Genomic DNA, 27,802 nt, shown 5'->3' on the forward strand with positions numbered 1-27,802 from the left:
AGGAGAAGATACTAACAGGTGCCTGAGGTAGATGGCTGATCATTAATGAGAATTAAGACAAGCAACAGCTTTCCTGGCAACTGGGGGGCCGTGGGCAGTTTGTCATCTGTTAAACAAACAGTCTTTATTTCACGAAATTTCTGGGGGCTGCTCCAATGTTAAAAGGAAGTGCTGTCTGTCGAATGGAGTTCCAAGTTCTTGGCTGGGGAGCTCTTTCTCCTTGATGCCAGGAGGAGATGAGACCCTGTGTAAATTTTGAGTAGGTTACATGAGGTCATGTAACTACTCCCATGAGAAGGAGAGGTGACATCCCTGCTCCCGGTCAGGCCAAGACAGGGTCCCAATAACTGCAGCAATCTCAGTTATGGTGGTGTAATACCCTTGCTATGTCCTCAGTCTGGGACGATGGTGGGGCCAGGACCCCTGCTCACACCTGCACGAAGAGGGGAGCTGTATGGACCATCAGCAGGGTTGGGGACGGGGGTGCTAAAGACAGACAAGCAGGGTTGCAGGGAGCAGGTGCCTATTCTGACACGACCAGGGCTGGAGCTCTGAGGGGTCCCCTGCAGCAGGGGTCACTGCACCCCCATGGTGCACGGGCGTCTCCGTGAGCGAGGTGGCTGCTGTTCTGCATCAGACACAGACTGACAGCACAGCTGCCAGACCCTCATGTCCCCACCCGCGGTTTTGCAACCACACAGGGGTGAGGCCTGGGACGGAATGATTTGTTAGTGCTCACGCAGGGAGACACAGCCACCCGCCAGAACTGCATTTACCAGCGACCTCTGACCCTGTCCACAGCTGTGGTCGGGACGCTGTTCCAGGCAAGCTATGTGACCACTCGCAGAAGGACAGGCCTCCTTCTGTCAGCCCCGGAGGACTGGTTTTTGTCTCGTACTCCACAGACAGCTTAAAATTGTTATGGAAAAACATTTTATTAACATGTTCAACTCACTTCCAATGAAATGATTAATTTTTCATTTACAGTGGTGTCCAATGTTTGTCTTCTGTTCTTTTTTTTTCTTTCAAAACCAGCACCAAAAAGTAAAACAAAAATACCATGGGTACAGTACGTAATGTAAGTTAACTAATGGAAAATATATACATTTGACTCTGAAATGGAGAAAAGAGAACAAAGCAATGAGATTATTGCTGCTGAGGATCTTTCCCTGTGTTCTGATAATGTCAAGCCATGGTCAAGTGAGAGGGCTTCATTTGCACCCACAAAAGTAGCACCATAAGGTCGTAAGACTCTGTCGTTAGTAACGCGTTTGTGCAATCAAAAAGGTACAGTACTTGAGTGACAGTACAGGGTATTGTAAATAAAGAAACGTCACTGTTGTGATCACAGGGTTTCAATGTCTTCTGTACAAAGTGGAACAAGAGTGCCATCATGGCTTCGCCGAAATCAATCATTGCTTGCGCCACGAACAGAAGGCGGGCTGGTGAATTTCAGAGCAACAAGTGCCAGCATGAGCTAAAGGAGGTCAGAGACACATGGACTCTGGGGGAACCAGTGGGTGTTCGATAATAACCAAATCAATTATTTGCATTTTGAGAGGGTGGGGCCCTTGCCAGATGCATCCAGTTGATATAGTCAAGGTAGCCAGTCGGGGGGAATATTCAGAGGCATCGGAGAAAGTGCTAGCCTAGGGTCACGTACATGCCCAGCTTGGGCGGGCCCCGTGGGTTCCTTAGCTGGCCACCCTGGCTCAGCTCCTCAGCCCCCGAGGCTGCTATCTTTCTGACACTACATGGTGAAGCGCAGCCCATTTTGGAACCCTAGCTCCCCAAGAATTTGAGAGTTTTGCAGAAATGGGGTTTGGGGGAGTCTGTCAGTGGCCAAGCCCGAGCTGGGGAGGACAGCGTTTTTGCATAGGCTGTGCTGCAACACTGACGGGGTTTACACTGCAGGGTGGATCGCGCTATCCTGGCACTCTCTCAATCAGAGCACCCAAGCAAGCTTCTCAAATACTTCTCGTTGATTCAAGAGGAACTGCACAAATCTCTTGTCATCCCTACCACGTCTCTATCTCTGGAATATTAGAAATCATAAATTGAAACAACCTGTAAGACGGGGTTGAGAAGGCAGGAGATTTTCTTTTTGTTTTCTTTCTGATTTAAGCTAATGGACCCTAAAGTTGTGACATCATCAAAAACCAAAGCAGATACATAAACACAGCACCAATAAATCAGGAAGAACTTGGAGATGATCCCTGGGACATTGGCATAAGTGAGATTCCCCCGTCTGCAATAAGGGAGAAGGTGGGTTTGTCATGGTAAAGTCCTTGAACATAAGCACCCATCAAACACCCACCAAGCTGGTGAGCAAAACAGGTCTCCTGGCATCTAGGGTCTTTCTCTCCCAGGTCCCAAAGCGGGCAGGGTCCTACCATCTTCTGTGTTCTTGTCATTTCCTCAGACTTCTAGACAGGGCATAGCTCTGTTTTGATAGGTTGCGGGAGGGAAAGACCTTCGTGCTTTTCTGAGGGTCATCTTTGTCTTACTAAGAGGATGGGTCAATACCGACAGCATGACAATAATGGGTCCCCCAAGGTCTGGGCTGTGGGAAGGCTCGGTGCTTGTGCAGTGATCCGGGCCCCCCAGGCCGAGGGGCTTCTGGAGGAAACCAGTCCCATGCCAGGGCGAAGGAGGCAGAGCTTCTAAAAAGAATCAACTTCAGATAGATGGCCAAGGTCAATGGGAAGCCACGTCTAAGGTGCAAAGCTTTATGAAGTACTGACAAGAGTGGAGGCCCCTAGAATGTGGAGGGGCCACACACCCCTGACAAAGCTGTCCTGAGCTCACCTTTATGCCAGGGAACAGTCCCATCACCCAAATGAACAGATGTCCCATTTCATAGCACCTCGAAGAAAGACTTTTCTGTTTCCCTATGTGGTAGACAGTAGAGTATACAAATTAGATGCCTGCCCAAACCCAAACACTTCCAGAATATTCTCCCCAACACAGGTTTTTACGCAAAACTATGCGGCCCTGGTGTCTTTGGCTGATACAGATTCAGACTGTCAGGGACAAGACTTCCAAGAGAAGGCCTAGGATCTAGAGAACACGTTTTCAGAGATGAGCTGAGAGGCTAAGTGCTGACCCTGGCCCTCTCAGGGGGAGCCATTGGCAGAGGCTCACTGACATCTGTCCTTCCTTCCGGGGTGTCGCCGGCTTTCAGAATAAAGCCTGTTTGAACGTGGAATGTCTCACTGGGGGGATAGTCCCCCTGCCCCGGGCACATCAAGCACCGGGAATTCAAACGTCAAAAGAAAGCTGGACAGAAGCGCTCAGTGACGTCTCTTTCTTTTGACAATTGTCTGTCAGAGGTGTTCCCTTTGAGGTACACAGAACCTTAGAAATTACAATAATTTTGTGACTCATGCCTATTTTTTTCCTTACCGGAGAAAGCCATCCAGTGGCCATTAACAATATATTAAGTACAAAAGCACTAACAGCAAACATCAAGTCCACGCTCAAGTTCTATGCGATTGGATTCTCGGGACAGCCTGGTGGGGGGAGCGGCGCTGTGCTCTGGGGGAGGGGGGTCCCGGCCGCAGGACTGGTGCGCTCTTGGGTGGGGAGGCTTTCAACTAGCCATGTCATCAGGATTCAGGCCTCGCGCTGGCGCGTCGAGGGACCCTTGGGCCACGTGTCATGAGCTTGGTGGCGGTGGCAGCGGCTGGCGCATCTTGTTCGCATAGAAGTCCCTGCACGTCTGGCAGCAGCGCTGGTACCACCGCATGTCCTGACAGAGGTTCTTTTCTCGGATGACCCGGCAGTACACTGTCCACTGGTCCCGCGTACATTTGTAGGTCAGAGCGGCTACAGGGACGGTGGAAACAGAAAGCCCAGGGGTTACGGATGGCCCAGGGACATCGGGATGCCTGCGCAGGGGCGGCCTGTGGTCTGACACACTCCGGAGCTGCCCTCACCGACAAGCACACTGGAGCCTTGCGCGAACGGAGGGAATACACCCCTTGCCGGGGCCACGGGATGCCGCTGTTTTCGACAGGGGACACGCTCCTGTGTCTAACCCGACCCCTTGGCAGAGCATGGGTCTGCCTGCGGCTTCCTCAGGGCCAGGGCACTGGGCACCCTGCTTCTCACCTAAGTGGCACTTGCTGTTATTTTTTTGGAGAAGGACACCATCGTTGCTGGCATTCATAAAACAGAACGGCATGGGGTGGTACGGGGTGGTGGACATCAAAGGGCCACCAAAGCATAAGCTCGTAGCCTAAGCAAGTGGCCAAAATCTCCTTCAGGGTCATCCTGCAGAGAGAATGTCCTGCCTGAGGGAGGTCTCTGGAGCATACCAAGAGGGTGTGTGCATGCAAAAGCCCGGGGTGCTCCTCTGCAAGTTCAAAGACCCTCCAGTGAAGCAACTTAGAAACCCTCTTCATTCTGGCTGTGTTCCAGCGTTAGGGAAAGGGGCTCTGGGTAGGAAAATATTCCTCAGGGATTTCTATTTGGAAAAGCGGACACCGTCAAAAGGAATCACCAGATTAGTGTTAAATGCTCCTCTTCTCCCTCCTGTGCCACTGAATTAAATACTCCACCCTATCAACACCTCTGTTTTCTTCTCAAGCATTAGCTTGGGGAGCATCCCATGCGAACGTCACCGAGGCTTCGTGAATGTCGCCCAGCTCCTTCACTTCTGGAAGAACGCACCTCCCTTTGCCCTCCTCGTGCACAGGAGCCCAAAAATATTAACTGAAGACCACCCTCCCGTGTTCCTCATTGTTGGCAGAGGGACTAAGCGGGACGCTTGAGCCGTTGTTGTGTTTGAGGTTGCCGCTAGCAGACGTCTTTTTCATGACAAGGAACGAAATTCCACCTCTGAAACCTCTAACCTTCTACAGAGCTGACAAAAGACCTCTTCAGGGCTCAGCTAGGGCCCAAAGGGGGCCTTCTGGCTTACAGAACTCCCACCTCCCCACCCCAGAAACCGGGGGCCACTCACCGAGGCGAGGGGAGGTGATGGTGTTCACGTTGATCTTGTCATTGCAGACCTCCTGGTGGCACTGTCTGTAGGCTGCTGGCTTCGAGAGGGCGGGGCACTCGTTGCCATGGCGGCCGGTGACCTTGTGCATGCACTGTACTACGCGGGACTGGAGGCCCTTCCCACAGGTTGAGGAGCACTGCCAGACACAGGGACAGCCTGAGCTGGGGGCCTAACCTACTCCCAGGAGTCCTGGACAATGGCTTTGCAATGCAGCTTCCCCTCGGTGTCATTCCCAGGGGCTTGAAATAATGCGGGACAAGGGGCTTCACTGCATCCCAGGTGTCTGACAGAAACCTGCTTCAAGACGTTACGGACTGAATGTCTTTTGTCTCCCCAAATCCCTAACTCCCGATGGGATCGTATTTGAAGGTGGGGCTTTTGGGAGGTAGTTAGGTTTAGATGAGGGTATGAGGGCAGAGCCTCCACGATGAGAACTGTGTCTTTATAAAGAGGAAGAGAGACCAGAGTCTTTCTTTCCACCGTGTGAGGACACGGCCAGGACACGGGCCCTCACCAAGAAACAAATCTGCTAGCACCTTGACCTTAGACTTCTCAGCCTCCAGAATCATAAGAACTAAATGTCTGTGGTTTAAGCCGCCTAGTCTATGGAGTTTCACCCCAGCAGCCCGAGCTAAGATGCGAGACAGTTGCTAAAACATTAATGTATGAGGCCTGAATTTCACTTCCCACCCTCTCTACCCCCATTCCCAGCAGAGAGCTGGGCTTTTGAAATCCTTGAGACAGTGGACAGGGTGGCCTGATGGCACCCAGGAGGCACTGGGCCTGATGACCAAGTGGGTCTTCCCCAGTGCTTTGTGCTGTGGGAGGCTCTGGGGTCTTTGCCTGGTCTTGGTTGTGGAGGGGAGCTCAGGCATGAGCAGGGTCAAATTTCCCGCAAGCCTGGAGGGTCGGGGCTCAGAATCAAGGTGGAGAAAACGAAGTGCAACCTTTTTTTCGCATCACAGAGTCACGGAATCTCATACTGTTTGTGGCTGACAGCTTTAACTCAGACACCAAATCCCGGGCTGCTGGTAGACCTGGGTTTGCTAAAACCCGCCTGGTGTAGCTCAGCAGACATCCCAGGCTCCCAGTGAGCAGACTCGGTAGGACTTTCCCAAGTCCTGTCTCTCTTTGCATCCCTTTAAAGTGCTCCACAGGGAGACTGTCAGCGACTCAGCTCCGCCACCCTGATCCTGCTCTCCGAACTCCTGGGCACTTGCGCGCTCTCCCAGGGGCCCTTGGAACTGTCTCTCCAATAAGCTGGTCGCTTCCAGCCAGAGAGCCAGGTTCCTATGCACTTTCTCCCCATCTGGTGTCCCCTAGCGCCCACGCAACCCGTGATTTATGGGGTTCTGAGAGCACTCTGCAAAACTTTAATAAAGCAAAGGCCTCAGGTGCAATAGCCCAGCTGGAGTTAATACCGGCACCTCGGGGTGGAGAAAGGAGAGCAGGGCCTGCCCTCTGAATGCCACATGCGGTGACGACGCCAGGTGCCGTCCGGAGAGTGTGCCTCCCTGTCTCCTCCCCTTTGGGCCGGACCTTGGCCTGTGCTGGAGGGAGGACCTTCCCTCCAGGGGTCTGTGTGGAGTCACCAGGCACAGGCTTGATGGGAGACTGCTGGTACCACTTGTGACCACGTGGGCACTGTCTGCTCCGCAAAGAGCTTTTGTGTGCCAGGTGAATTCCTCTGCAGAATCATGTGGGGTTTTTGTTTTCGTTTTCACTTTAGAAGGATAAAGAGGCTCAGAGGGAATGGTGCTCTGAAGGGGTCTTTGCAAATCACAAAGGAGGTGGGAAAACCACAAGTGACACCCCCTGTGGGCTCTGGTATGTTCAAACCAGAACAGGCACGCTCCCCAACAGGCAAGGCGGGCCCCAGGGCCCCTGCTTTGTGTCTTGCTTCACATCCTATCTTCTGGATACACTAGGCATGGGCTGCTTGTGGGCTTGCGAATTCACTGTGCATTAATGGATGCAGACTTCTGGGCCCCACCCTAGACCTTGGGGGTTGGCACTGGAGCACAAGGGAAGTTTGAGGGCTGCTGAGGTGGAGGAACAAGGTCACATGAGGAGGTCCCACCAAGAGGAGACCTTGAACTTAGGACGGCTGCCATAGCAACAGGACTTATACCTGGGGGGCCTCTGGGGGGGGGCGGGGAGCTGACAGCAGGTTGGGATCTGTTCGTGGGATTACCTGGTGAGCTTCTAAAAACCTCGGTGTCCCAGGACAATCAATCAATATAGGTAGAAGGGGCACCCAGAGCTGAGAACCTCTGATTTATCCTGAACTTCCGCCCAGTGGCCTGTGTAGTGGAATGAGCTCTCTCTTCTTACACTGAAGTAGTTGAATATTCATATACAAATATCGTAAAACCTTAGATTGTAACTTGTTCTTCTAGTGCTCTGCAAGATGAGCAAACATTTCTAATAAGTTAGAAAAAAATTTTTTAATGTTTATTTATTTTTGAGACAGAGAAAGACAGGGTGTGAGCAGCGGAGGGGCAGACAGAGAGGGAGACACAGAATCCGAAGCAGGCTCCAGGCTCCGAGCTGTCAGCACAGAGCCTGACGTGGGGCTGGAACTCACAAACCACGAGATCATGACCTGAGCCGAAGTCAGACGGACACTCAACTGACTGAGCCACCCAGGCGCCCCTATTATATACCTTTAAATATGAATGTGTAACTACCTGAATAAATTATATAGTTTATGGAGACATTTGACTAGCCCACCTATACCATTAAAGATTTTTTATATGTAAGGTGGTTGTAAAATCAAAAAAATAAAATAAAATCTACTTCCTGGGAAAATGGAATTACCATGTACTTGGGACCAGATTCCTGTGACTATTTGGAACTCAACTGCCTTTGTGAGGAAAAGAGGTATCTGCAGGCTGATCTACAAGTGACATCAACATCCTTTTTCTCATCGGATCTTGACCTGCACCATGGGCCCTGGAGCCACCTGCTATAGGAGACACACCTGGAAGGAAGAATTAGGAATTAGGTGTCTTAATATTCCTTGGAGAGGGGGACCACCCAGGGTGGGACTGGTGGTGGTTGGGGCCCCAGGAAACAGCACAGCCTAATGGAGAAGGTGCCTAAAGCTATGCCTATCTTGCTCCTAGGGCACCCCCTGACCGCGAGGTACCCAAAGCCCTGCTGGCTAGGCGGTCGGCCAGGGGTGAGTTACTTCCTGGCCAGGAACCTCAGGAAGTGTTTCGATGTCTTTTGCAGGTGTCATTATTATGTACGTAAAAACCAGGGCAAGAACTCAATCCTGTGGGTCTATTCACACCAAGCGCAAAACTGACAAAGGTCTCTGCCTGAAAATGATCAATGACCATTGTAAAACTCAGGTATTCAGGGTGACCTTGATGGATGATTTCCTCCTCTGAAAGTTCTGAGTCATGTTTCACATGCTCTGGGGCCAGGAGGTTGGGTGGGGACAGGGAGAGCATTCATGATGTCCCCCTGTATATGCAGATGGTGTGTTTGCTTATCCTGTGGGTTCGCTTGTAAGGTTCCATAATAAGGTGGAACATTCCACAACAATCTAGAGGCTGCTGGCCACTGAGCTCAGTGGGGGTGTCTGGTCCAAGGTCACACAGTGAGTGAGTGGCAGAGGAGGGACAGGACCCCAGCTGCCCCATTCCATGGACCAAATTCCATCTTCCTGTACGAATTACAGCTTGCACTGGTGGGAGCCTCTCTGGGAGCCAGGAAATGAAAAGCTAGGTCACTGCCCAGGTCCACCTCTTATTCATTATCTTTCCTAGTATGGGTCACTGGCCTTTAATTTCCCAGTCTGGAGAAAAGAACTGCTCCATGAGATCATGGAATTCTCTCCAAAGATCCTGCATAGAGACTCAAGTGTCTGTTCTCATGGCTCTCCAGCACCTCTGTGAAGCTGGGCAGGGCCAGGTGACAGGCTGGGGGCCGACCCTCCGCTGCTGTGGGGGCATGTAGGGACCCTGCAGGCCCTGCCCCTCATAGGGATTTGCCTCTCAGATTAGGCTTGGCTAAATTTTAGCTGGAGTCCTAGGAACTCTGCTGTTCCCACAGCGGTGGGCTGTGAAAGTCCTGTACTCATTAAAAAGAACTTTTGAGAACCTTAGAGCATTTGCTTATCCACCTGAATTGTGTGTGAGCCAGCCCCACAGAGGCTGCTTCAATGCCTCAGGTGAGAAAACAAGCATGTAACCAAGTGGCGGGTAAAGAAACTTCCATTTCAGTCCAGGTGGTGCTAAGCCTACCCGCCCCTGCCGAACACCCATGGGTAACCACACTCTCCCCGACTGGGGTTTTACTGGGGACAGAGCCATAGGGGCAGCACAGGCCTGTCAGCACACTCCATCCCTGCTTACTCGCTGTGTGACCTCAGGCAAGTTACGTAACCTATCTGAGCCCCAGTTTCTTCATTTGTGGCTTGAGGATAATAAAACTCTCCTTGCAGAATGATTTCAGTGATTAGAATCACTTGGACGGGTGACCAGCAGGGAGTCTGGGAGAGAGCGAGCCCTCAACAAGTGCTGCTATTATTATTAACAGTTAGCGCTCGGATAAGAACAGAGAGAGCCGACCAGGGAGTCCCTCAAGCCCAGGAAAACACACTGAGTCACTTGGCCAACTTGCTTAGCTCTCCATGGGGTGGCCATGCCCTGCCTGGCACCAGGCCGCCACAGACAGGTGTTGCGGGGCCACCCTTGCCCGGCTCCTGGCCCTGATCTGGCAGCTCAGCCAGATGACCTCTGAGAGCACAATTAGAAGCTGATTTGACCCTGAAGACAAACGTGATTGCAGACAGGTCTGAAGGGTTGCTTTGAACAGCATCCCCTTGTACGGAACTTGAGCTTGCTGCATTCAGGATAACACAGGCGCAGACAATGGACTCCATCTCTGTCTGCCTCCCCTCGGTCTCAGTTTTAATTAAACAGTGAGGAGACCACAGTGTCTCCAGATTGCACCGGATTAGCCCCAAGCATTGCTGTGAAGCCATTTTCAGGCTCTTAAAACCCAAGCAAACGGATCTGTAAAAAAACGTATCTGGTCTTGTTAGAAGCACTCTTTCACTGTTGGGTATTTTTTTTTTTTTTTCAGGTCGCTCATTACGTTAACATTTAACGTGGCTCCCTGAGACTCGGGAAACAAAGATAGAAATGGAGCAGGGATGAATCCAGCAGAAAAGCTCCCTGCCAGACGACCTGAAGCAGGGGCAGCCCCCTCCCCAGCAAGTGGCCGCAGCCGCACGTCAGAGACTAGGCTTGGTGACCCGCCACCGACCTCAGGGCCCTCCCCTGGCTAGGATGGGCAGTCAAAGACACTTGCAGCGGGAGTTTCACTGGAAATGCAATAACAAAATCAAAAGTTCTGGTGCACAGAGAGCAAAAGGTTCACGGCAACAAAGAGAAATCTTCGACTTGAATTTACTCATGGGCTTGTGGTGTTAGTTCTGGTGCGGCTATGAAAAAGAGGATTCCCTAAAAGAGTGGGAAGGCCTGTGGTCCCTCAGACTCAAGGACATGGTGGAAGGCTTCCCACCTCTGCTTCCTTGATGACAATGATGGTGACAGTAGCAGTAATAGCAGCCAGGTCCACCTTCTGCATGCCCGCTGAGGGCTGGGCCCTGGACTTAACGTCATTCTCATTAGTCCTTGTTAATCATTCTACTACCAGCAGCTGTGGCCAGGGCAGTGCTCAGAACACAGTAGGCACACAATAAACACACACCAAATGCGTGAACGGCACCACAAGGGGCACAGGACTGCCTTTCAGAGAGGCCGAATGTGAGGCTTAGGGCGTCCATGTGACTGTTCCCCAGTGACAGCTCCAGGCCCCCCACCCGGCCTCCTCCAGGGCCACACCACTCCCCGGAGGGGAGGATCCAGGTCTCTGTCCCCCCACAGAGGCCCGACCCTGATGACATGCTCCACTTTGGTGAGGACTTCCTTCTCTTCACTTCTCGCAGCTATAAAATCACCACTATAAATAACACGGAATCCCAAAGGGGTGTTTTGAGAATTAGCCAAAGGAGGTTGTAAAAACCTCAGGAAGGGGAAAACGCTGCAGGAATGTTTGGTGCTTGCATGAGCCCGGGGTTCCGACAGAGTCGGGGGGCGGGTGGGCTGGCTTCCTCCCCGGGGCTCTGGGGTGAGCAGGAGGCCTGGCAAGGGGGAGCCCTCACTGCGTGGTGTAACCGCCCCCACGTTCTCCGCCCCCCCACGTGTCCTGTCCCGTCCCCCCCCCCCCCCCCCCCCCCCCCCCCCCCCCCCCCGTTCTCCCAGAGCTTGGTCTCTGAGGGGCCAGCCCGCCCCCGGCGCGGGTGTGGATGGCAGAGAATGAGGCAGGGGGTGGGGGAAGAGAATACCCTCCAGGTAAAACTCCATTTTGTGTCTGAGAGGCACTTGGCTGGTGAAATGTCAAAAGCTCTTTAAAAGCATTTTTGACAGATTTTCCCCCGACTTGGCATTGAGCAATGCAAACATCGGAAGCTGTTGAAACCTGGAATAGCAGGTTTTAAACAGTAATGAAAATCCCCACTGTCTTTGCTCCAGCCTTGAAACTGGAAATGCTTTCTTAGACACACACACACACACCCTTCAACTCATACTCCCTCGCAAACTGTTTTTCCCTTCTAGCTTCAGCCTTAGCTTCGGGTTTCCCCCAAGTCTCTGAATTTGCAACCTGGAGACCTACAGATTCTGGCTGGGCCACGCCAGCCCGGGAGCCAGAAGGCCAAGTTGACTCCCGAGGATCTGCAAGAGCTCTGGACTGTGCTCTGGGAGCCCGGAGCACAGGGGACTCTGCCTGGCCACTCTGTGTGTCCTTGGGCAGAGGCTGTTATCACTCCGGTAGCTTACCTCTCCCAGCCCGTCAGTGACTGTGCACAAGACGCTCCACCCTGCTGGAGGAGGCCGGCCCAGGAGCCCAGCAAATGCCGCAGCAGCCCCTCTCCTGCCTCCTAGCCATGCTGTTGCCATGCGCATACACCGGGTCAGGGCACACACACACTGTTTTATGGGACCTGAACCACATTCAAAGAGCTGCTTTAAGATAACACATATTTGATAGGCCCATGGAAGAAATGGGATTCCATCAGAGATCTGTGGCTGCAGCAGAAGACAATGGCAAAAATAACGAGATGATGATGATAGAAATAAGCACCTCCCGGGTGATCTCCCTGTGCCAGGCCTTGGGCTAAGTGCTTTCACAGATGCCCTATAGGGGGGTACCCCTAGACCCAGCTGACAGAGGGTGATGCTGGTTCAAGTTTAGAGGAGGCCACAGCTCAGTGGGGGGTGTGGACCTGTGTCATCCTGACCGTCTGCCCTACTTTAGGGTCACTGACGTAGCATGTGTCGAAACAAAAGTGTTCCTTAGGGGCAGCATCTCCTCTGATTCAATGACTAGGTCCAGGTAGTGATTAAAACCCAGGCTACAATGCAGGGGGGGGGGGAGCCACCCCCTCTCTCGGATCCCTTGTTCCACACCAAGGCAGCTGGTTTGACAAAGGACACCACTAGGTGAATGGAGGGGTCAGAGGCATCAGCTATTATTCAGCTCACTTCATGCGGGCACCTCTCCTGGCAATTTCCGGTGACTCTGCTGCTCTACAGGAAGCCCGTTTCTCTCACATGAGCAGGTATGGGTCCTGGACTTTTCTCTGCAAGTCCACGACCCAGTGGCAGGCTCTGTTCACCCACGCAAAGTGCTCCACACCAAGGGGGTATTCTGTCCTCTCTCCCTTCTGCCCCTGCCTGAAACGCGTTGAGATCTGATGACCTTCCTTTCATTGGCTGCTTATGCTCCTCAGAGTAATGTCAAATAGAGAGAGAATTGGCTTATCTCTCTCTTTGCCCACAGTGCTGGCTGCCCGCGTGGTATGGCTTCACACACCCCAGAGAAGGGCCCCAATATCCCCAATGTCTCACATACTTCCTCTTGGATGTGCAAGTTTCTTTTAATAAGGACTCAACTTTTTATTTCACAAATAAGGGTAGACAACATGTAGGACTGCAGATAGAGGCAAGGGATTGACATTATGTCAATGACTGATACACAGCCCTTGGAGAACAGGTTTAGATGGGGGGTGGTGTGGAGAGAGAGCAGGGAGATACTTGAGTTGTTTTTTTGGGAGGGGGGTGGATCAGTCGGTTGAGTGTCCGACTTCAGCTCAGGTCATGATCTCGCGGTTCATGAGTTTGAGCCCTGCATCGGACTCTGTGCTGTCAGTGCAGAGCCCGCTTCAGATCCTCTGTCCCCCTCTCTCTGGCCCTCCCCCGCTTGCACTCTCTCAAAAATAAATATTAAAAACAAAACAAGGGCAGGTAGACACTTGACTTTATACCAAGCATATGCCTATGACGATTAGAGCTGCAGGCATAGGTCATCTCCTACCCGTTTCAGGTTAGGAATCTAAGCCTCTGAGGTTATTATGCACCTGGAAGAAAGGTGAATTAAGAGCCAGAAGGCAGGGACCAGACTCTTAGCCCTGCTATTTTCTAGCTGTGTGACTTTGGGGAAAAAAGCCACATCACGACTCTGAGTCAGTTTTCTCATCTGTAAAATGAGGACGGGGTCAAATGAGATAATATGAGTGAATGTGCTTTGAAAATTTTAAAGCACTGGTGTATGTCAGGGGCCACTGTCACTGGTCCCAACAGGAGCAGTGTCACCCCCTGCCAGCATCCCCATCCACAGTTTTCCCAGGAAGAGGCTGCCTGGGTCCTATAGCACTGTGCTCATACTGGCCCAGTGGGACTCACGGTGGCCTTCTGCAGTTGGCTACCTGTCGGTCTGTACCTTGGATGGGTCACTATCCACTCTCATACCCCCAGGGCCCAGAGCGGGTTTTCTGGCACAGAACGGGAGCTCAGGAAATGCTGGTTGAATCCCAGAGTCTTGGCTGCCGGCCCCCAGCTTGGCAGGCAGGCCAGCCTTGCAGAGTGGGGAGTGGGGTCAGACCCCACCAAAACAGGTGCAAGCTTTGGAAGTGGGGTGTGGGCTGAAAAACTTCCCGTAACAAGCCCCTCTCGTGATGCAAGGTCTGTTCATTGCTAAGGCCGTGGAGCTGGGACCCCCATCTCCCTGCCTAGAGCACCGTAAGGCCTCTACCACTGAGTGAGAGGCTCTCCCAGACTTCCTGGGGGTCTGCAGCTCACACACTCTTCATGCTTATTTCTTCCTTTGACCTCCTATGGCCCCTGGGAGGTGCTGTGATTTCCACATCAGTCTGGGGCTCGGGTGTGAGGGGCACACCTGGGGCCTGACTGAGGCCTTGGAGTTAGACCAGCCCCCTTCCATGGGACCTTCACGGGCACCAGGAAGTCAACGGTCACTTTGATCTCTTCAGTGAAAGGGAACAGCCATAGTCTTAACACAGACAGCCAACGGTTTTCTTTAAAAACACCATCCATTATGATCCCTCCAGAATAATTTGTTTCTAATTAGAAACATCCCGTCATTTCAGCGGTGATTAATGCCTCTGGTCTTGAAACTGAAACATCTCAACTTTTGATCAAAAGTCATGCTATTCTAGAAAGAAATGCGATTTCCTCCTCTCCCATTTTAAGTGACGTCTCCCTCCCCCCGGGTTGAATACCCAGCAGTTAGCGGGTGAAAACAATGATTTGCACAGATCTGGAAATAGCTAATATCCCAGGAGGGTAGCCAGCTGCAGGCCATTTTTCAAACATGGCAGAGCAGTAATAATGCCCTCAGCAGGGATGGGAATGTGAAGCCTGTCCCTCATATGGGACCCCGGTTACGGTTCAGTCATTTGCTGAGGCTGGGGGAAGGGGAGGGGCCCTGCCTCCCCCAGGTTCTGGGTGTTGTTCTCAGGCACCCTCACCCAGCTACAGGAAGGGATGGGTGGCAGCCCCTTCTCACGGGTGACTGGTCCTTCTTATTTCAGTGAGTGCAGGATGGCACCTGTGGAATGTCCGTGGACTGGCCGGTCCCTCACCTCCCTGGAGATGGCTTATCTTTCTCAACGGCACCCGTGGGGCCAAGTAACAGGAGACTGCTTGGATGCAAAATGTCAAAGCTTCCAGACACACTGATGCCCTGACGGCCCTTGAAATTCTATTGACTTTCCTTTGGGGCAACTTGTGTGAAGCCTTCAAAGTCTGGAATGTGGGGAGGTTTGAGGCTGGTTACAACGGAGAGGGTTTAAAAGTGCACTGACCCTTGGGGCGACTGGGTGGCTCAGTCAGTTAAGTGTCCAACTCTTGAATTCTGCTCAAGTCATGATCTTGCAGTTCGTGAGTTCAAGCCCTGCATCGGGCTCTGTGCTCACAATGTGGTGCCTGCTTGGGATTCTCTCTCTCTCTCTTCTCTCTCTGCCCCTCCTGAACTTGTTTTCTCTCTCTCTCTCTCAAGAAAATAAACTTAAAAAAAAAATGCATCCACCCCAGGCATGCAACAAGGGGACGTTGCACAAGCCGCAGAGACAAGATGTTACTCACAAAGCACGTTTGGTCTGAATAAGTGAAAATGTCAGGGTAAGAACCATCCAGTGGAATCCACCAACACTGACCTGATCACCCAGTGAGAGAGGACAAGTATCCCCACGGGATCCTTTCCACTTCTCCAGAGAAGAAATGGGGAAAAACCATGGGCAGATTTCTATTAACTGTACAGATTTCTGTAACTGTGCATGCCAGCCCACCCAGGGATGGCGGTGGCAGGAGGGAGTGGTGGTGAGGCAAATAGGGTGGGGGTCCCACGGCTGAGTTCTGTGCTGTTCCTGCCCCACCACACGTGCTCCCAGTATGTTCATGCATGCACAGACTTCCAGTTCAGTGTCCGTGACGAGTTTTCAGCTTGGGAGAATGAGCCTGCGCCTGGGTCCTGGCTCTGGCCAGATGTGCTGGGGAGGGGGCCGGTGGCACCCACAAATGCTGAGTACTCTCCCTAAAGGCTCTGTGCACACCAATCAGATGCCAGCAGATACCAGCCCTGGATGGCAGCCGAGATCATTCTGTTCCATTATTCTTTCTTGTTTTTACTTTCCTTGATCAGGGATAACTGATCAAGCTGGCTGTGGTAAAAAGTGGGCACAGTGGCCTTCTAATGCCTTCCTTTCCAGAAAGCTGGGAGGTGTTATTCGCCATGGTCTGGCTACTAGAGAAGCAGGCCAGCTAAAGGCTCTACCTGGTGGGCTGTGTGTGGGAGTTGGCTGGACCACATACCAGCGTCCTCAGCCAAGGAAGTGCCCCTGAACACCGGAGGAGGGAAAGCCTGAGCTACTAGATCTGGGGCAATGCCGTGCTAAGCTTCTCAGGCACTAGTCACATTCATTTTCTGGTGTTATGCAGCTCCTAGCGCCAGGAAGCTCATGGTACTTCAGGAAACAAAAGTGTCCCTCTGGTTCTCAAAACCAGATGGCTATAACGGCTGGAGAAAGCCAAGCCCTGGAGAGCCAACGAACATGTGTAGGGCATGCTGTGGCTCAAAGGCACCATCACGGGGACTCCGCAGCCCTTCTCATTCTGTGTCCACTGGTTGGATTGAGCTCTGAACTGGGGTTCAGGAGCTTGGACTCTGCCAGAGGGGTGTGGGCACGCCACTCAATCTTGGAGCATCTATTCCTTCTTCAGTGAACCGGGGCTAATGACCCTGGCTGCAGGGCACAGGTACAGAGGTAAACCTCAAAGGGGAAACGATGCCAGGTGCCCTCAGACCCTGATGGGTGCACACAGCCCAGGCCCTAACTGACCCCTCCTCCCCTCTGCTTCCTGCGCAGGGATATCTGTGACCATGGAAGCCACCCATCAGTAGCACAGGATGCACTTAGGGTGGTGACCATTAGGACCCTTCCAATTCCGCGAGTATAATGACCGCTTTATTCCAATCCACACCTGGACTTTTGGAGTCCAGATGATGTTACTTTACTATGTTGGGTAGTTGTCCCTCCACATCTTCTGACAGTTCTGACATAGGACACCCACAAATGTTTTCTTATTGGTTAGAACCCAAGCTGTTGATAGCCTGTTTACGTCAAGCTGGGTCTGACATGCTTGGCTACGAGACGGTTTTGGGTATGGTTGTATAAAAGGCTGGGTACTCCTACTGATAAGACAAAGTTAGATGAGATCAGAACGGGTTAGTCCTGGTGACTGTGCCTCACAATGGTGTGAGCCCTGGGTGATAGGTTTGGGGCAGGAAAACGGGCTGAGATGTTCAAGTGCTGAGTCACATATACTAGCACCTTGAAAGCTCAGAGCGTCTCTGCGAAATGGCCAGGGCCAGTGTTCATGATTCTCCATTTCAGAGATAAAGAGACTGAGAGCCAGACAGATTAAGACACATTAAGTGGTGAGTCAGAGCTGTAACTCAGCCCCTTGACATCTTTCTCACAGGGTTCTAGGTTCTAATGGCACTTTTTTTTTTTCTTTTTTGCAAGAGCCTTCAAGTGAAGTTCAAGTGAGACTTCTTCCAATGATAAGACTCATCCTGGCAACTCCATACTAAGCATTATTACATTCATGGAGAAACCGGACCTACTGGCCTCGATTCTATTGCTCTGGTCAGATTTTCTGATCAGGGCGTAAATAAACAGGAGGTGTTTTTGGTCGTCCCCAAATTCGCAGTTATCCAGATGCTGCATTTCAGCACAGACAGCAAACTGGAACCGGAGGAATTTGGCTTTTACGCACTCCAATAGTTTGCAGGAGTTTGTATTCAGACTTGTGGGAAGGTGGCCATTTGGGTACCAGATTTGGGGAAGTTTTGCTTTCCAATGGCCAAAGCATCTCTCCTTCCATAAAGCAGAGGCACAAACCAAAGAAAGGTACTGCCTGGGCCAGGCAGGTAAATCAAAATGCATAGTGACTGGAGGAGCCTGGGGAGAGGCTGGAGGACCAGGGTCTGGGGGAAGGTACCAGGCCTGCTTGGCCCCAGTTCGTGGTGGCCACGTGAGGACGCAGGCCACATTGCCCTGTTGCCAGATTTCCAGACAGGGGCCCATATCCAGACTTTCAGGTGGAATTGTCCTGTTTTTAAATGTTAGTAACTAATTCTAAAATGTTTAAGACATTGTGCAGGCCATGCAAACACAAGAGGCTCTCGGGCCATCAGTGTGCAACCCAGGAGTGAAGAGGCATCGAGAGAAACAAACAGGGAGTTTTCAGTTGCTAAGACCAAAAAGAAACACAAACACACTCTAGGCTGTCATTAGAAATTTTCTTAGAAAATCCGACATTAGCAAATGTCACTAGAAATTCTATAGCTGTTGGGGCACCTGGGTGGCTCAGTCGGTTGAGCATCCGACTTCTGGTTTCAGCTCAGGTGGTCACCTTGCAGCTTTGTGAGATGGATCCCTGCATCCCATCCCAGCTTTGTGAGAATCCGCTTGGGATTCTCTCTCCCTCTCTCTCTGCCCCTCCCCCACTCGCGCTGTCTCTCTCAAAATAAACAAACTTAAAAAAAAAAAGAAATTCTACAGGTGTTGGGAAAATGTTCTCTAGAAGGTGCACTGGCTGGGCCTCACATGTGATGACTTAGCTCAGCCCCTGGTAAACAGGTTTTAGAGGTAACAGGTTGACAGATACCAGGTGAATGAGCAAAAGAAGGGCTAAGCAGGAAAGAAGTTTTTATATCAGATTTACATTCCTGTGCTATTTAAGCCTCTCTGTCCCCCAGGGGTGCAGGCCAGGCTCTGGAAGAAGGCTCTTCCTTTCTGCCACCCCCAAGGATCATACCTATCCGCCCCTGCATCATCCAGGCCCTCACCCAAGGGTCCTGAAGTGAATGGAAGTGTTGTTTGCCCATGAGCCCCCTCCACATTTGCCTCAGCCAAGGCTCCTGTGTGTTCACAAGGCTTTTGCCATGGCCGGCAGCCAAGTCCCCTGCAGGATGCTGGGGCACAGCCAGCACGCAGCACAGGACAGCCAACTGGCACCCGGAGCACCCTGCTTCGTGCTTCGGGGGCGCGTTCGGTTTCCTTCCGACTGCACGCAGCCTGGGGTCACCGGCAGGTGCACAGCTTGGAGAGAAAGCGCACTTGCCTGGGTAGACTGGGACCGCCTCGTTGAATAGAGGCACGTGGTGAGATCTGAGCTCCTGTTTCTAGAGTTCCCTGCAGGGCGGAAACACAGGCGCGCTGGACTCACCTTGGACCAGTCCCCGGTTTTCCACTCGTAGCAGCCTGAGTAGTCCTCGCACGCCTCCTCTGCTTTCGGCCTCATGGACGCGTCGCATTTTCCTTGCGAGTTGGTGCACGTCACAGTTCGCTTTTGGGTCCCTTTACCACAGGTGGCAGAGCACTGCAAGACACCGGTTGGATGTTTAATCTGGTCTGATTCAGCTCAAGTTCATCAATGCTTGTTAAGTCGCTCCTATGTGCCAGACCCAGTTCCGGGGATGCAAGGGTGAAAAGGATCCTGGTCTTCCGGAGTCTGATGCACCTGGTCCTTTGTGTGACTCCAGCCAAGTGGCTGGTGATGGGGGGAGTAGGGAGAGCTCAGGGGCACCCAGAAGACCAAACTAAGAATTTAGTGGCCTGCTGCCAGGTCCCAAAGACCAATGCAGTGAATGAGTTCAAGGGGCAAATGCTGCTGAGGACAGACATCAAAGCAAAGATGTGTGAGGCCCCTGACTCCTCCCGGCTGGCCTGCAGCTATATGCACTCTGCCTGGACCAGCCTGGGGCAAAGGCACAGGTCCAGGGTGGAGAAGGGGGGAGACGCAAAGCCAGGCCACAGGTGACTTTCACGTCAGGCAGGTGGCAAGCTCTTGCAGAGAGCCACGATGACTGTTTTAAGCATGGATGCCAAGAGTGTGATGGAGCCATGTTCCCTGTGGCATTTTACTTTACTTCTTGGGAGACACTTCAAGAGACAGTGTGGGGACGGGGCCCAAGTAGGGCCTGAGGAATGACAAATCATGGGTGAGTCCTGAGAGAGGTCAAGATTCCCATTTCCCCAGGCAGCAAGATACACTGAGTTAGGGATGAGAGATGGAGTGACAAGATGTAAATAGTGCGGTCCTGCGGGGTGTATCTGGAGCCTTCTCCCCATGAGCTCAGGGAGGGACCTCGCCCGGGCTCAAAGAGGGCTTACCCACCTCCACACCAAGCAGAAGGAAGCCCAGGCAGAGCAGATTTGTGACCTTGGGAGGACAGGTCTGACAGCGTGCATGATCTGGCCAGCAAGAGGAGACATGGCCATAGACCCATGGAGCCCTCCCTCGTATCTGCCGGGTACGGAAGCCCTGTCCCCACCACGCAAACAAACATGGAACTCGTGGCGACAGGGGGCTGAAGGCGGTGTTCTGCCAAGATGTACAGACACAAGGAAACCCAGGCTGCCTGGGAAAGTTCCTCCCAACTGCTGGGTCCCAGAGCTATGGTGGGGACAGCTCGTGAGTGTGGTAGCCCCAACATGGAGCCCTAGCAATGTGAATGCCTGTTTTCATACTTGCTTGATTTATCAGAAATATACAGCAGTGATATTCTTGAGCTACAATAAACTTGATTTTTAAAAAGTTCTACTGTGTCCCCTGAAAAAATGCACATAGAGATCAAATGTTATTCTTTATATTTCCATTATTAATGTTTACCCCAAAATGTTATTTACCTTTATTTATTTATTTTTTAAATGAATTCCCTGTCCCATTTAGCTCTCTGACGGGCCCCTTGGGGTTCTTCCCTTCCCTTCCCTTCCGTTCCCTTCCCTCCCCTCCCTTCCCCCCTTCCCTCCCTCCCTTCCCCTCCCCTTCCCTCCTTTCTTCCCTCTTTTCTTTTTGAAACTCAGATTGGCTTGTTTTAGAAGAAGTATATAGGCAGGGTCATGATCCCACAATTCATAAGTTTGAGTCCCAAGTTGGGCTCTGCACTGACAGCGAGGAACCTGCTTGGGATTCTCTCTCCCTCCCTCTCTCTCTGTCCTTCCCCCACTTTCTCTCTCTCTCTCTCTCTCTCTCTCTCTCTCAAGGTAAATAAAGAAACTTTAGATGAAATACACAGGCTTCAGAACTGGTCACCTAGCGGGAAGCTGGACAGCATGAGTATTTGGTCCTGTGCATGGGTGAGGGACAGCTTAACAGGACCTCAGATACAAGGAGTCGGTCTATGGCAGGTGTTACCTTCCTGGGCAGACTGGGTTGTGCCAGGAGGGCTGCTGCAGGGAGCTTGGGTTCCTGAGTCGACCTTCAACTTCTGCTTCTCTGTACGGTGATGCTCCATGACCATTTCATCAGCCCCACCCTCACCATTTGACGTGCAGGCTCCTCCCTGGCACCGGCACCCACACCACTGGCTCTTTCTCCAACTAGAAGCCTACTTACCACTTATGCCTGAGTTTCTGCATTGTCTTACTCTATTCTGTGTTCCCTATCCCTTTCCCTTGAAGTTCAAATGCTAATGTCCAGTCTGTTTCTTTACCAAACCCTAGCTCAGCCCTTCTGACCACCAGCATTGGCTGGAAGCCTTAAGCCTTGAGAAAGGGGCAGCATTGCAGGTGGGGTTTCCTCTGGGGGACCTAGGAGGGCCATGTTCAGTTTCTCCCTTGGCTTCTGATCCAGGGATGGGGACCAGAAGCCCAGGACAGGAGAGAGTCACTATCTTTTGCCTCCTTCCTGGTTTCTGCTCCTCATTCTAGCAAAGCTGTGAAGAAGGTGGGGTGTAGACAGTAAGGGTGATCAACACTGCTGGCTGAATAAGGGCAACCTTGTTGATCAAATGCATTTCTCTGCCATCAGAAACGTAAACCCATTTGTTTCCAGAAGAAATATTAAAGGGGTTGATTCAGCATGTGGTCAAGTAGTAGAAATACGAGTTTGGTGAGCATCTCATGAATGGGGGCGAGATTTGATTCCAAGTTCAATGTGCAGAAAGATGCATTTGGCTCAAGGCTGGGCTGAGCCAGAATTAGACTGATTGGTACAGATGCTATTTCAGCATTAGGATCACGTATGCACAAAGATACAGATGTGAAATTAGAGATATTTCTTTTTAAAAAAAATTTTTTTGCATTTATTTATCTTTGAGACACAGAGCACAAATGGGGAGGCAGAGAGAGAGAGAGAGAGAGAGAGAGAGAGAGAGAATCCAAAGCAGGCTCCAGGCTCTGAGCTGTCAGCACAGAGCCTGACACAGGGCTTGAACTCACAAACCGTGAGTGAGATCATGACCTGAGCCAAAGTTGGACACTTAACCGACTGAGCCACCCAGGTGCCCCTAGAGATATTTCTTTAAATCTTGCTTCAGTTGTCTCACCTTTTTCAATCTGGTATTCTTTAACACTATGGTGATAGTTGATAATGTCAGGTTTGGTTATTTTGGTAAGGACTTTTTTTCTCTTTTTTCTATGAGAAAGAATCCAAATGGAAAATGTATGGCTTTGATCTGATTATAGTGTAAATCTTGTTTGGATCAGGAGTCTGGTGATCAAGGATCTTAGGCTCAAGGTGGGTTGGGGGAAGACTGCATTCCTGCCTCTACCCCTCCAGCAAGTAGCCCCCCTCCCTAAAAGAGGTCCCTTGAACGTTTAACTTACAAACCTTAGTACATGTAAAAAAAATCAAAATTTTAAACTCTCTCTTTTCTCTAAAATATAATAACGGGCAGGTTAAAGACTCAAGTCTTTAAATGGGTACATGTTAAGATCCGTCTGAAAAGTAATCCCCATTTCAGAGCAGCCAAGGGCAGACTTTTCGTTCATTAAGAATGGGCTGAATACTTTCTTATTCAAAATAATTCCAACTGTTTGGCAATAAAAAGGAACTTTAAAAATATTTTCCACACTGAAGAGTGTCTTGGATTTAGCCTTTCTGACTTTCCTAGAACACATTTGATGGGGGATCTGAGGGAAACTTGCCCTTTGTTCAGCTATTTTTTTGTTTTATGGCCAAACAGTCAAAATCATTAATGCAAAGTCAATGCAAAGCCTTGAAAGATGATATTACCAAAGATAAAATATTTCCAGAATCACTCTTCAGCCTAAGTTAAAACTTAAGGCTTAATTGACCTCTTTCCAACATGTTTTATGGCATGAGGTGTGTGATTCCAACTTGCACACTAAAAACTGTCCCTTCCAGCATCTGCTTGTCTCTTACAATCTACAAAGACTGACACAGAGTTCAAAGAAAGCCTATGATACCACCTTACCAATCTGATCACACTAAAGTTCAAACGTGTTGAAAGAAAATTAAAAGATTGGTCAGTTGGTCTGTCTACCTACTTATGTACACACCTACCCATCTATCCATCCATCCACGCACTCATCCGTCCATCCGTCCATCCATCCATCCATCCATCCATCCATCCATCCATCCATCCAACTTTACATGAGAATTGTCATAGGAAATGGGATCAAACTGTGATATATATTATCAAAAACGTATACATGATCAAAGCCACATTATCCATGCTTTGTTTAGCCATATTGTTATCTCAGATGGAATTTAAGAATATGTGACTAGAATACATCTTTTGGTTATCTGGGGGTTGGCGAGGACTGTGATGTGTGGTATTGAGTCACAAATACCATGGAGGGAAAGGCACCAATTGGGTGGCGGACAAGGCACAGAGGCCCTGTTGGTGGGTTCAGCACTGGCGACAGCCCAGGCACCCACCTGTGACCACTCAGACGCCTCCCAGATGGACAGGCAGTCCTGGCCTTCACAGCTCTGCACTGGTGCTGGCCGGGGGCCCGGGCAATAGAGGGGCCGCGTGGTGACATGTGTGCCGTTCTGCAGCTGGTACACGCAGGTCACCTCCCGATGCTGGATGCCCTTCTCACAGGTCGCTGAGCAGGGGCTCCATGGGCCTGCCACCCACCTGTCCAGGAGGAGGAAAGACAGTGAAAAAATAACTGGGTGGAAAGGCCAGTTTCCCCGGAGGGCCTTCTGGACAGATCACAGCATCTTGGGTCTGTAGTGTGGGAGAGGGAGATAGACTCAAAGAGATTTGCAATCAACTTTAGAAATAATTCTGAAGTATTAGGGCAGAGGAAGCCACATGAGTTGAGTAGTTCAATAGCTTATTCAAAACAGAAATCCTTCTGCACACAACACCTCTATGGCTGATTCAATTATTGCTCCCAAGTGGTCACTCTCCTTGTAGCGGGATTCCATATCCCACCCACTGTCTATGACGTGCTTTAGTTCAATGGGGTGTGAGTGGACATGAAGCTGGCCATGTCCCAGCAGAAGCTTTGAGTGTGATTATGTGGTTTGGCTCTGTTTCTCCCTGTTTCCTGCCCTCTGCCATGAGAGCAGCAGGTCCCAATACAGGGGATGCTCCAACAGCTGAGCTCTGTAATAACGTGACACCATTTGTTACAAGCCACTGAGATACCGGGCTCGTCTGTCACTGCAACAAAACCAGACTGGTATAGCCTATGACAAGGGACACTCCAGGGCCAGCTTGAACACACCAGGACCAGGTACCCCCTGCTTTTCAAAGAGTGGATAGCCCTTTTGGGTGGGGACTGTCACTCCTGAGGAGGCAACTTGTGGGCTGTGACAGAACTGAGCTGTTGCAAGTGCTTGACTAGAACTTGGCCTACCTGCCTTATCTTTCAATGACCCTGGTTCCGCCATGGCTCCTGTTGGCCTTGTGGTGTTGGAAGGAAGCTGAGCAGTTGTAAATCATGATTTCTCAGGACACTGAGTGGGGCTTTGAATGGCCTTTTGGAGACACAAAAGGACTCTCTCCTGTTTGGTCCCTGCATGAGCCACAAGTCCACCTAGCTCCCAGGAGCTCCCATATTGACAGAATGGCTCAATCTATGGCCATGTCTGATAAACACACTCCTCTTCATCATCATCGAGTCCTAAGTTGCTCAAACCAAATCTGATTATGCTATCCTATTGTTCAGAAATAACAGCAGTGTTGGGCACCTGGGTGGCTCAGTCGGTTAAGCGTCCCACTCTTGATTTCAGCTCAGGTCATGATCTCAAGGTTCGTGAGATCGGGCCCCGTGTCGAGCTCTGTGCTGACAGCGCAGAGCCTGCTTGAGATTTTCTCTCTTCCTCTCTCTCTGCCTCTCCCTCATTCATGCTATCTAAATAAAACACTTTAAAAAAAAAAACCCTAAAAAAATATATCAGCAGTGCCTTTCCACACAGGTCCTTGAGGGGACACTGGATGGTGCCACCGCGCCCCCCCCCCCCAATTCTTCTCCAGTTCTAGCTTACTTGCTCATTCACCCATCCTAGCATGGCACATTCACTGAGGGGTTCCCATGTGCTGGGCACTGTCCTAGGTTCTGATGATGAGGCAGTGAACAAGACAAGGCCCTGCCCTACAAATCTTACCATCCTAATGGGGACAGACAGTAAATCAACAAATGTACACAATAGAATATAACACAGTAAACTATATATAACATATATCATATATGAATAGAGGAGATGCCACATGGTAGTAAGTGCTTCAGAGAAAAGTAGGGCAGTGTAGGGAAGGTCAGGGGAGGAGGAGGGGGGTGAGCACACAAGTTGGCGGGGACAGCCTCACTGATAAGCTGACGTGTGAGCAGAGCCTGGAAGGAAGCGAGAGAGTAAGCAGAGAAGACTTCCAGGCAGAGGGCACAGTGGGTGCAAAGGCCCTGGGGAGGAGTGTGCTGGCAGGGTTGAGGAGCAGCAAGGAGTCCAGTGTGGCTGGAGAAGGGGGGAGGAGGGAGGAGGGAGGAGCGGAGAGAGGGGCATGAGAAGGTACAGGGGGGAGATTCTACAGGCCCTGGCTGGTCACTGTGGCTCTTGTTTGAATAAGATGCAGTCCTAGGGGGTTTGGAGACAGGAGTGACATGCCCTGCAGGGCAGCAGCAAAGAGACCAGGGAGGAGGCCACTGCACCAGTCCAGGCAGGGGATGAGGGTAACTTGTACCAGCTGGGGGTAGTGGTAGTGGTTGGGGTAAATGTTGAGAAGAGGGAGCTCCCCGGGCCCCTCCCTCCACTGCTCCTCCTCATCCCTTAGGGCAAGCTCAGGCCACCTCCTCTGACTTTCAGTCCCCTTGGAAGAGCTCATCACTGTCCTCTATGCCCCCAGGGAATAAATCCAGGGAAGCTTCTCTTCCCAGACCCCTTGCATAAACTGCAGGATGGAAAGGGATGCAAAGGAGTGTGTGTACCCTGGGGTGTGAGGACAAGTGACATGTTGCCTGTAAGTTGCTTACAGCAGCACCTGGCACACATCAGCCCTTATAACTTGTAGCAATTGTTATTCCTTATCTTCTTGGCAGGAGAAGATGAAGTCCCAGAGGGCAGTGAGCAAATCTTGCCCCCATTTCAGCACCTGACAACTATTTAAACGACACTGTAAGAACTAAACCCAATCCTTCCCATTTCTCCTTGTTCTGGTCTTTGGAGTGACATGATTACCTTCCTAAATATTTGAAGATGGCTCTGTTGTTCCCCTTGTAAGTTTTCTCTTATCCTGATCAAAATAATTTGCATGTGGCAGATCTGAATCCTTTCCCTTCTAATTCTCTAATCAGTCACTACTGTTCTCCAAATGGATTGCTTTGTCATGGACAAAATGGCCCAGATGGGGTCTGAAAGCAGCAGGAGAGAATGTGATGATTTTCTCTCTCTTTAAGTGGAGGCTCCATGTTTATTAATGCAGTTCAGCTCCTTGCCATTTCTATTTTCCAAACAAAATAGAACTTAGAGGACTCTCAGCCAGATCCCCTTTGTCCTGACCTTTTGCAACTGACTTTGTGAATACAAACGTCAGGCTTTAGGCTGATGACACCTGCTGTTGTGCTGACCCCAGCTGTGAACAGAGCTGTGTCCCCCTCCTGTCTTTTGTATTTGCTGTGCTTCCTGGAGGCCACCCCTGGGAACTGGGACCACTGCGTCATACTCATGAGAATGTCACCTGCAGGCTCTTGGCCAGAGGGTGCCGGTGTCTCCATCCCTGGGCACACAACCAGAACATGTGCTCTAGGAAATATGCAAATTGACTCTGATCCACACAAAGGTCCATCTGGGCAGCCAAGGCGATGGGGAAGAGCTGGGAGAGGTTCAGCAGTCCCGCCTCAGACGTCTCCTGTGCCTCCTGTTCTATCACTGACTGGAAGAGTCAGACCCGAGGGGATCAGATTCTTATAGAGCTGTGAGGGATTGCCAATCTTCCCCGTTCCTCCTTCCTTTGCTTCTGGTGTCTCTTGTGCATTTTGGGTGCTTTGCAGCAGTGTGACAGAATGGAAAACAGCCTATGCATCCCTCCTCCCCTTTCCAGAAGAATCCTTTGACCCCCCCCCCCCCCTGCAATGTCCCCTGTTGCTGTTACCCAGAGTCTGGCAGAGGAATGGGTGACAGAGCCCCACACATGTAGACATGCATGAAACTGATCTATGGTCAGCCCTGCTCCTTAACTGGAGGGGGGGGGGTTCTCTGTCCCCTGGGGCTGTGTAAAAGCGCTGTCCCTGCTCCTGTCCTTGGGGTGATAGTTACTGTCAGATGTACTGAGGATCTGCTGAGATTCAAAACAAGCTCTGTCTGAGGCCAAGGCACCCTTCCAAACCTCCTGTGGCTCTCACAGATGACCCCACACCTGCAAGTCACACGTGGGGCAGCTCATGGCACATTCCCATCTCCTTGCCCCTCCACCCTTCCTTCTCCCCTCCCACTTCCCAGCTCCGCACAGGGATCTGGTTATCCAGACGCAACCATGGCACAACACCTCAGGAGAACGTACAACAAAATATCATTCAGCCTTAAAAAGCAAGGAGATTCGAAAACACACTACAGTATGGAGGAGCCATGGGGACATCATGCTGAGTGAAATAATACAGTCAGAGAAGGACAAGTCCTGAAGGACTCCACTTACATGAGGTAACTGGAGTAG

At 51.1% G+C, this 27,802-nt stretch overlaps 1 protein-coding gene across 4 annotated transcripts in view; it reads right to left on the reverse strand.

Annotated features, from left to right (window-relative positions):
- Positions 1 to 916: 916 nt before the first annotated feature.
- Positions 917 to 27,802, reverse strand: part of ADAMTS17 (ADAM metallopeptidase with thrombospondin type 1 motif 17) — a 344,515-nt gene continuing 317,629 nt past the window's right edge. For all 4 annotated transcript variants that reach the window (XM_045448785.1, XM_045448788.1, XM_045448786.1 and 1 more), the window contains 4 exons: positions 23,584 to 23,788; positions 19,123 to 19,275; positions 4,967 to 5,144; positions 917 to 3,828 (listed from right to left, as the gene is read on the reverse strand). In XM_045448785.1, the coding sequence (XP_045304741.1) occupies positions 3,659 to 3,828; positions 4,967 to 5,144; positions 19,123 to 19,275; positions 23,584 to 23,788 (706 nt within the window). In that variant the 3' untranslated portion in view covers positions 917 to 3,658. The remainder of the gene's footprint in view (positions 3,829 to 4,966; positions 5,145 to 19,122; positions 19,276 to 23,583; positions 23,789 to 27,802) is intronic.

The sequence above is a fragment of the Leopardus geoffroyi genome, chromosome B3 (genome assembly GCF_018350155.1).
Source record: "Leopardus geoffroyi isolate Oge1 chromosome B3, O.geoffroyi_Oge1_pat1.0, whole genome shotgun sequence".
Classification (NCBI taxonomy): Eukaryota; Metazoa; Chordata; class Mammalia; order Carnivora; family Felidae; genus Leopardus; species Leopardus geoffroyi.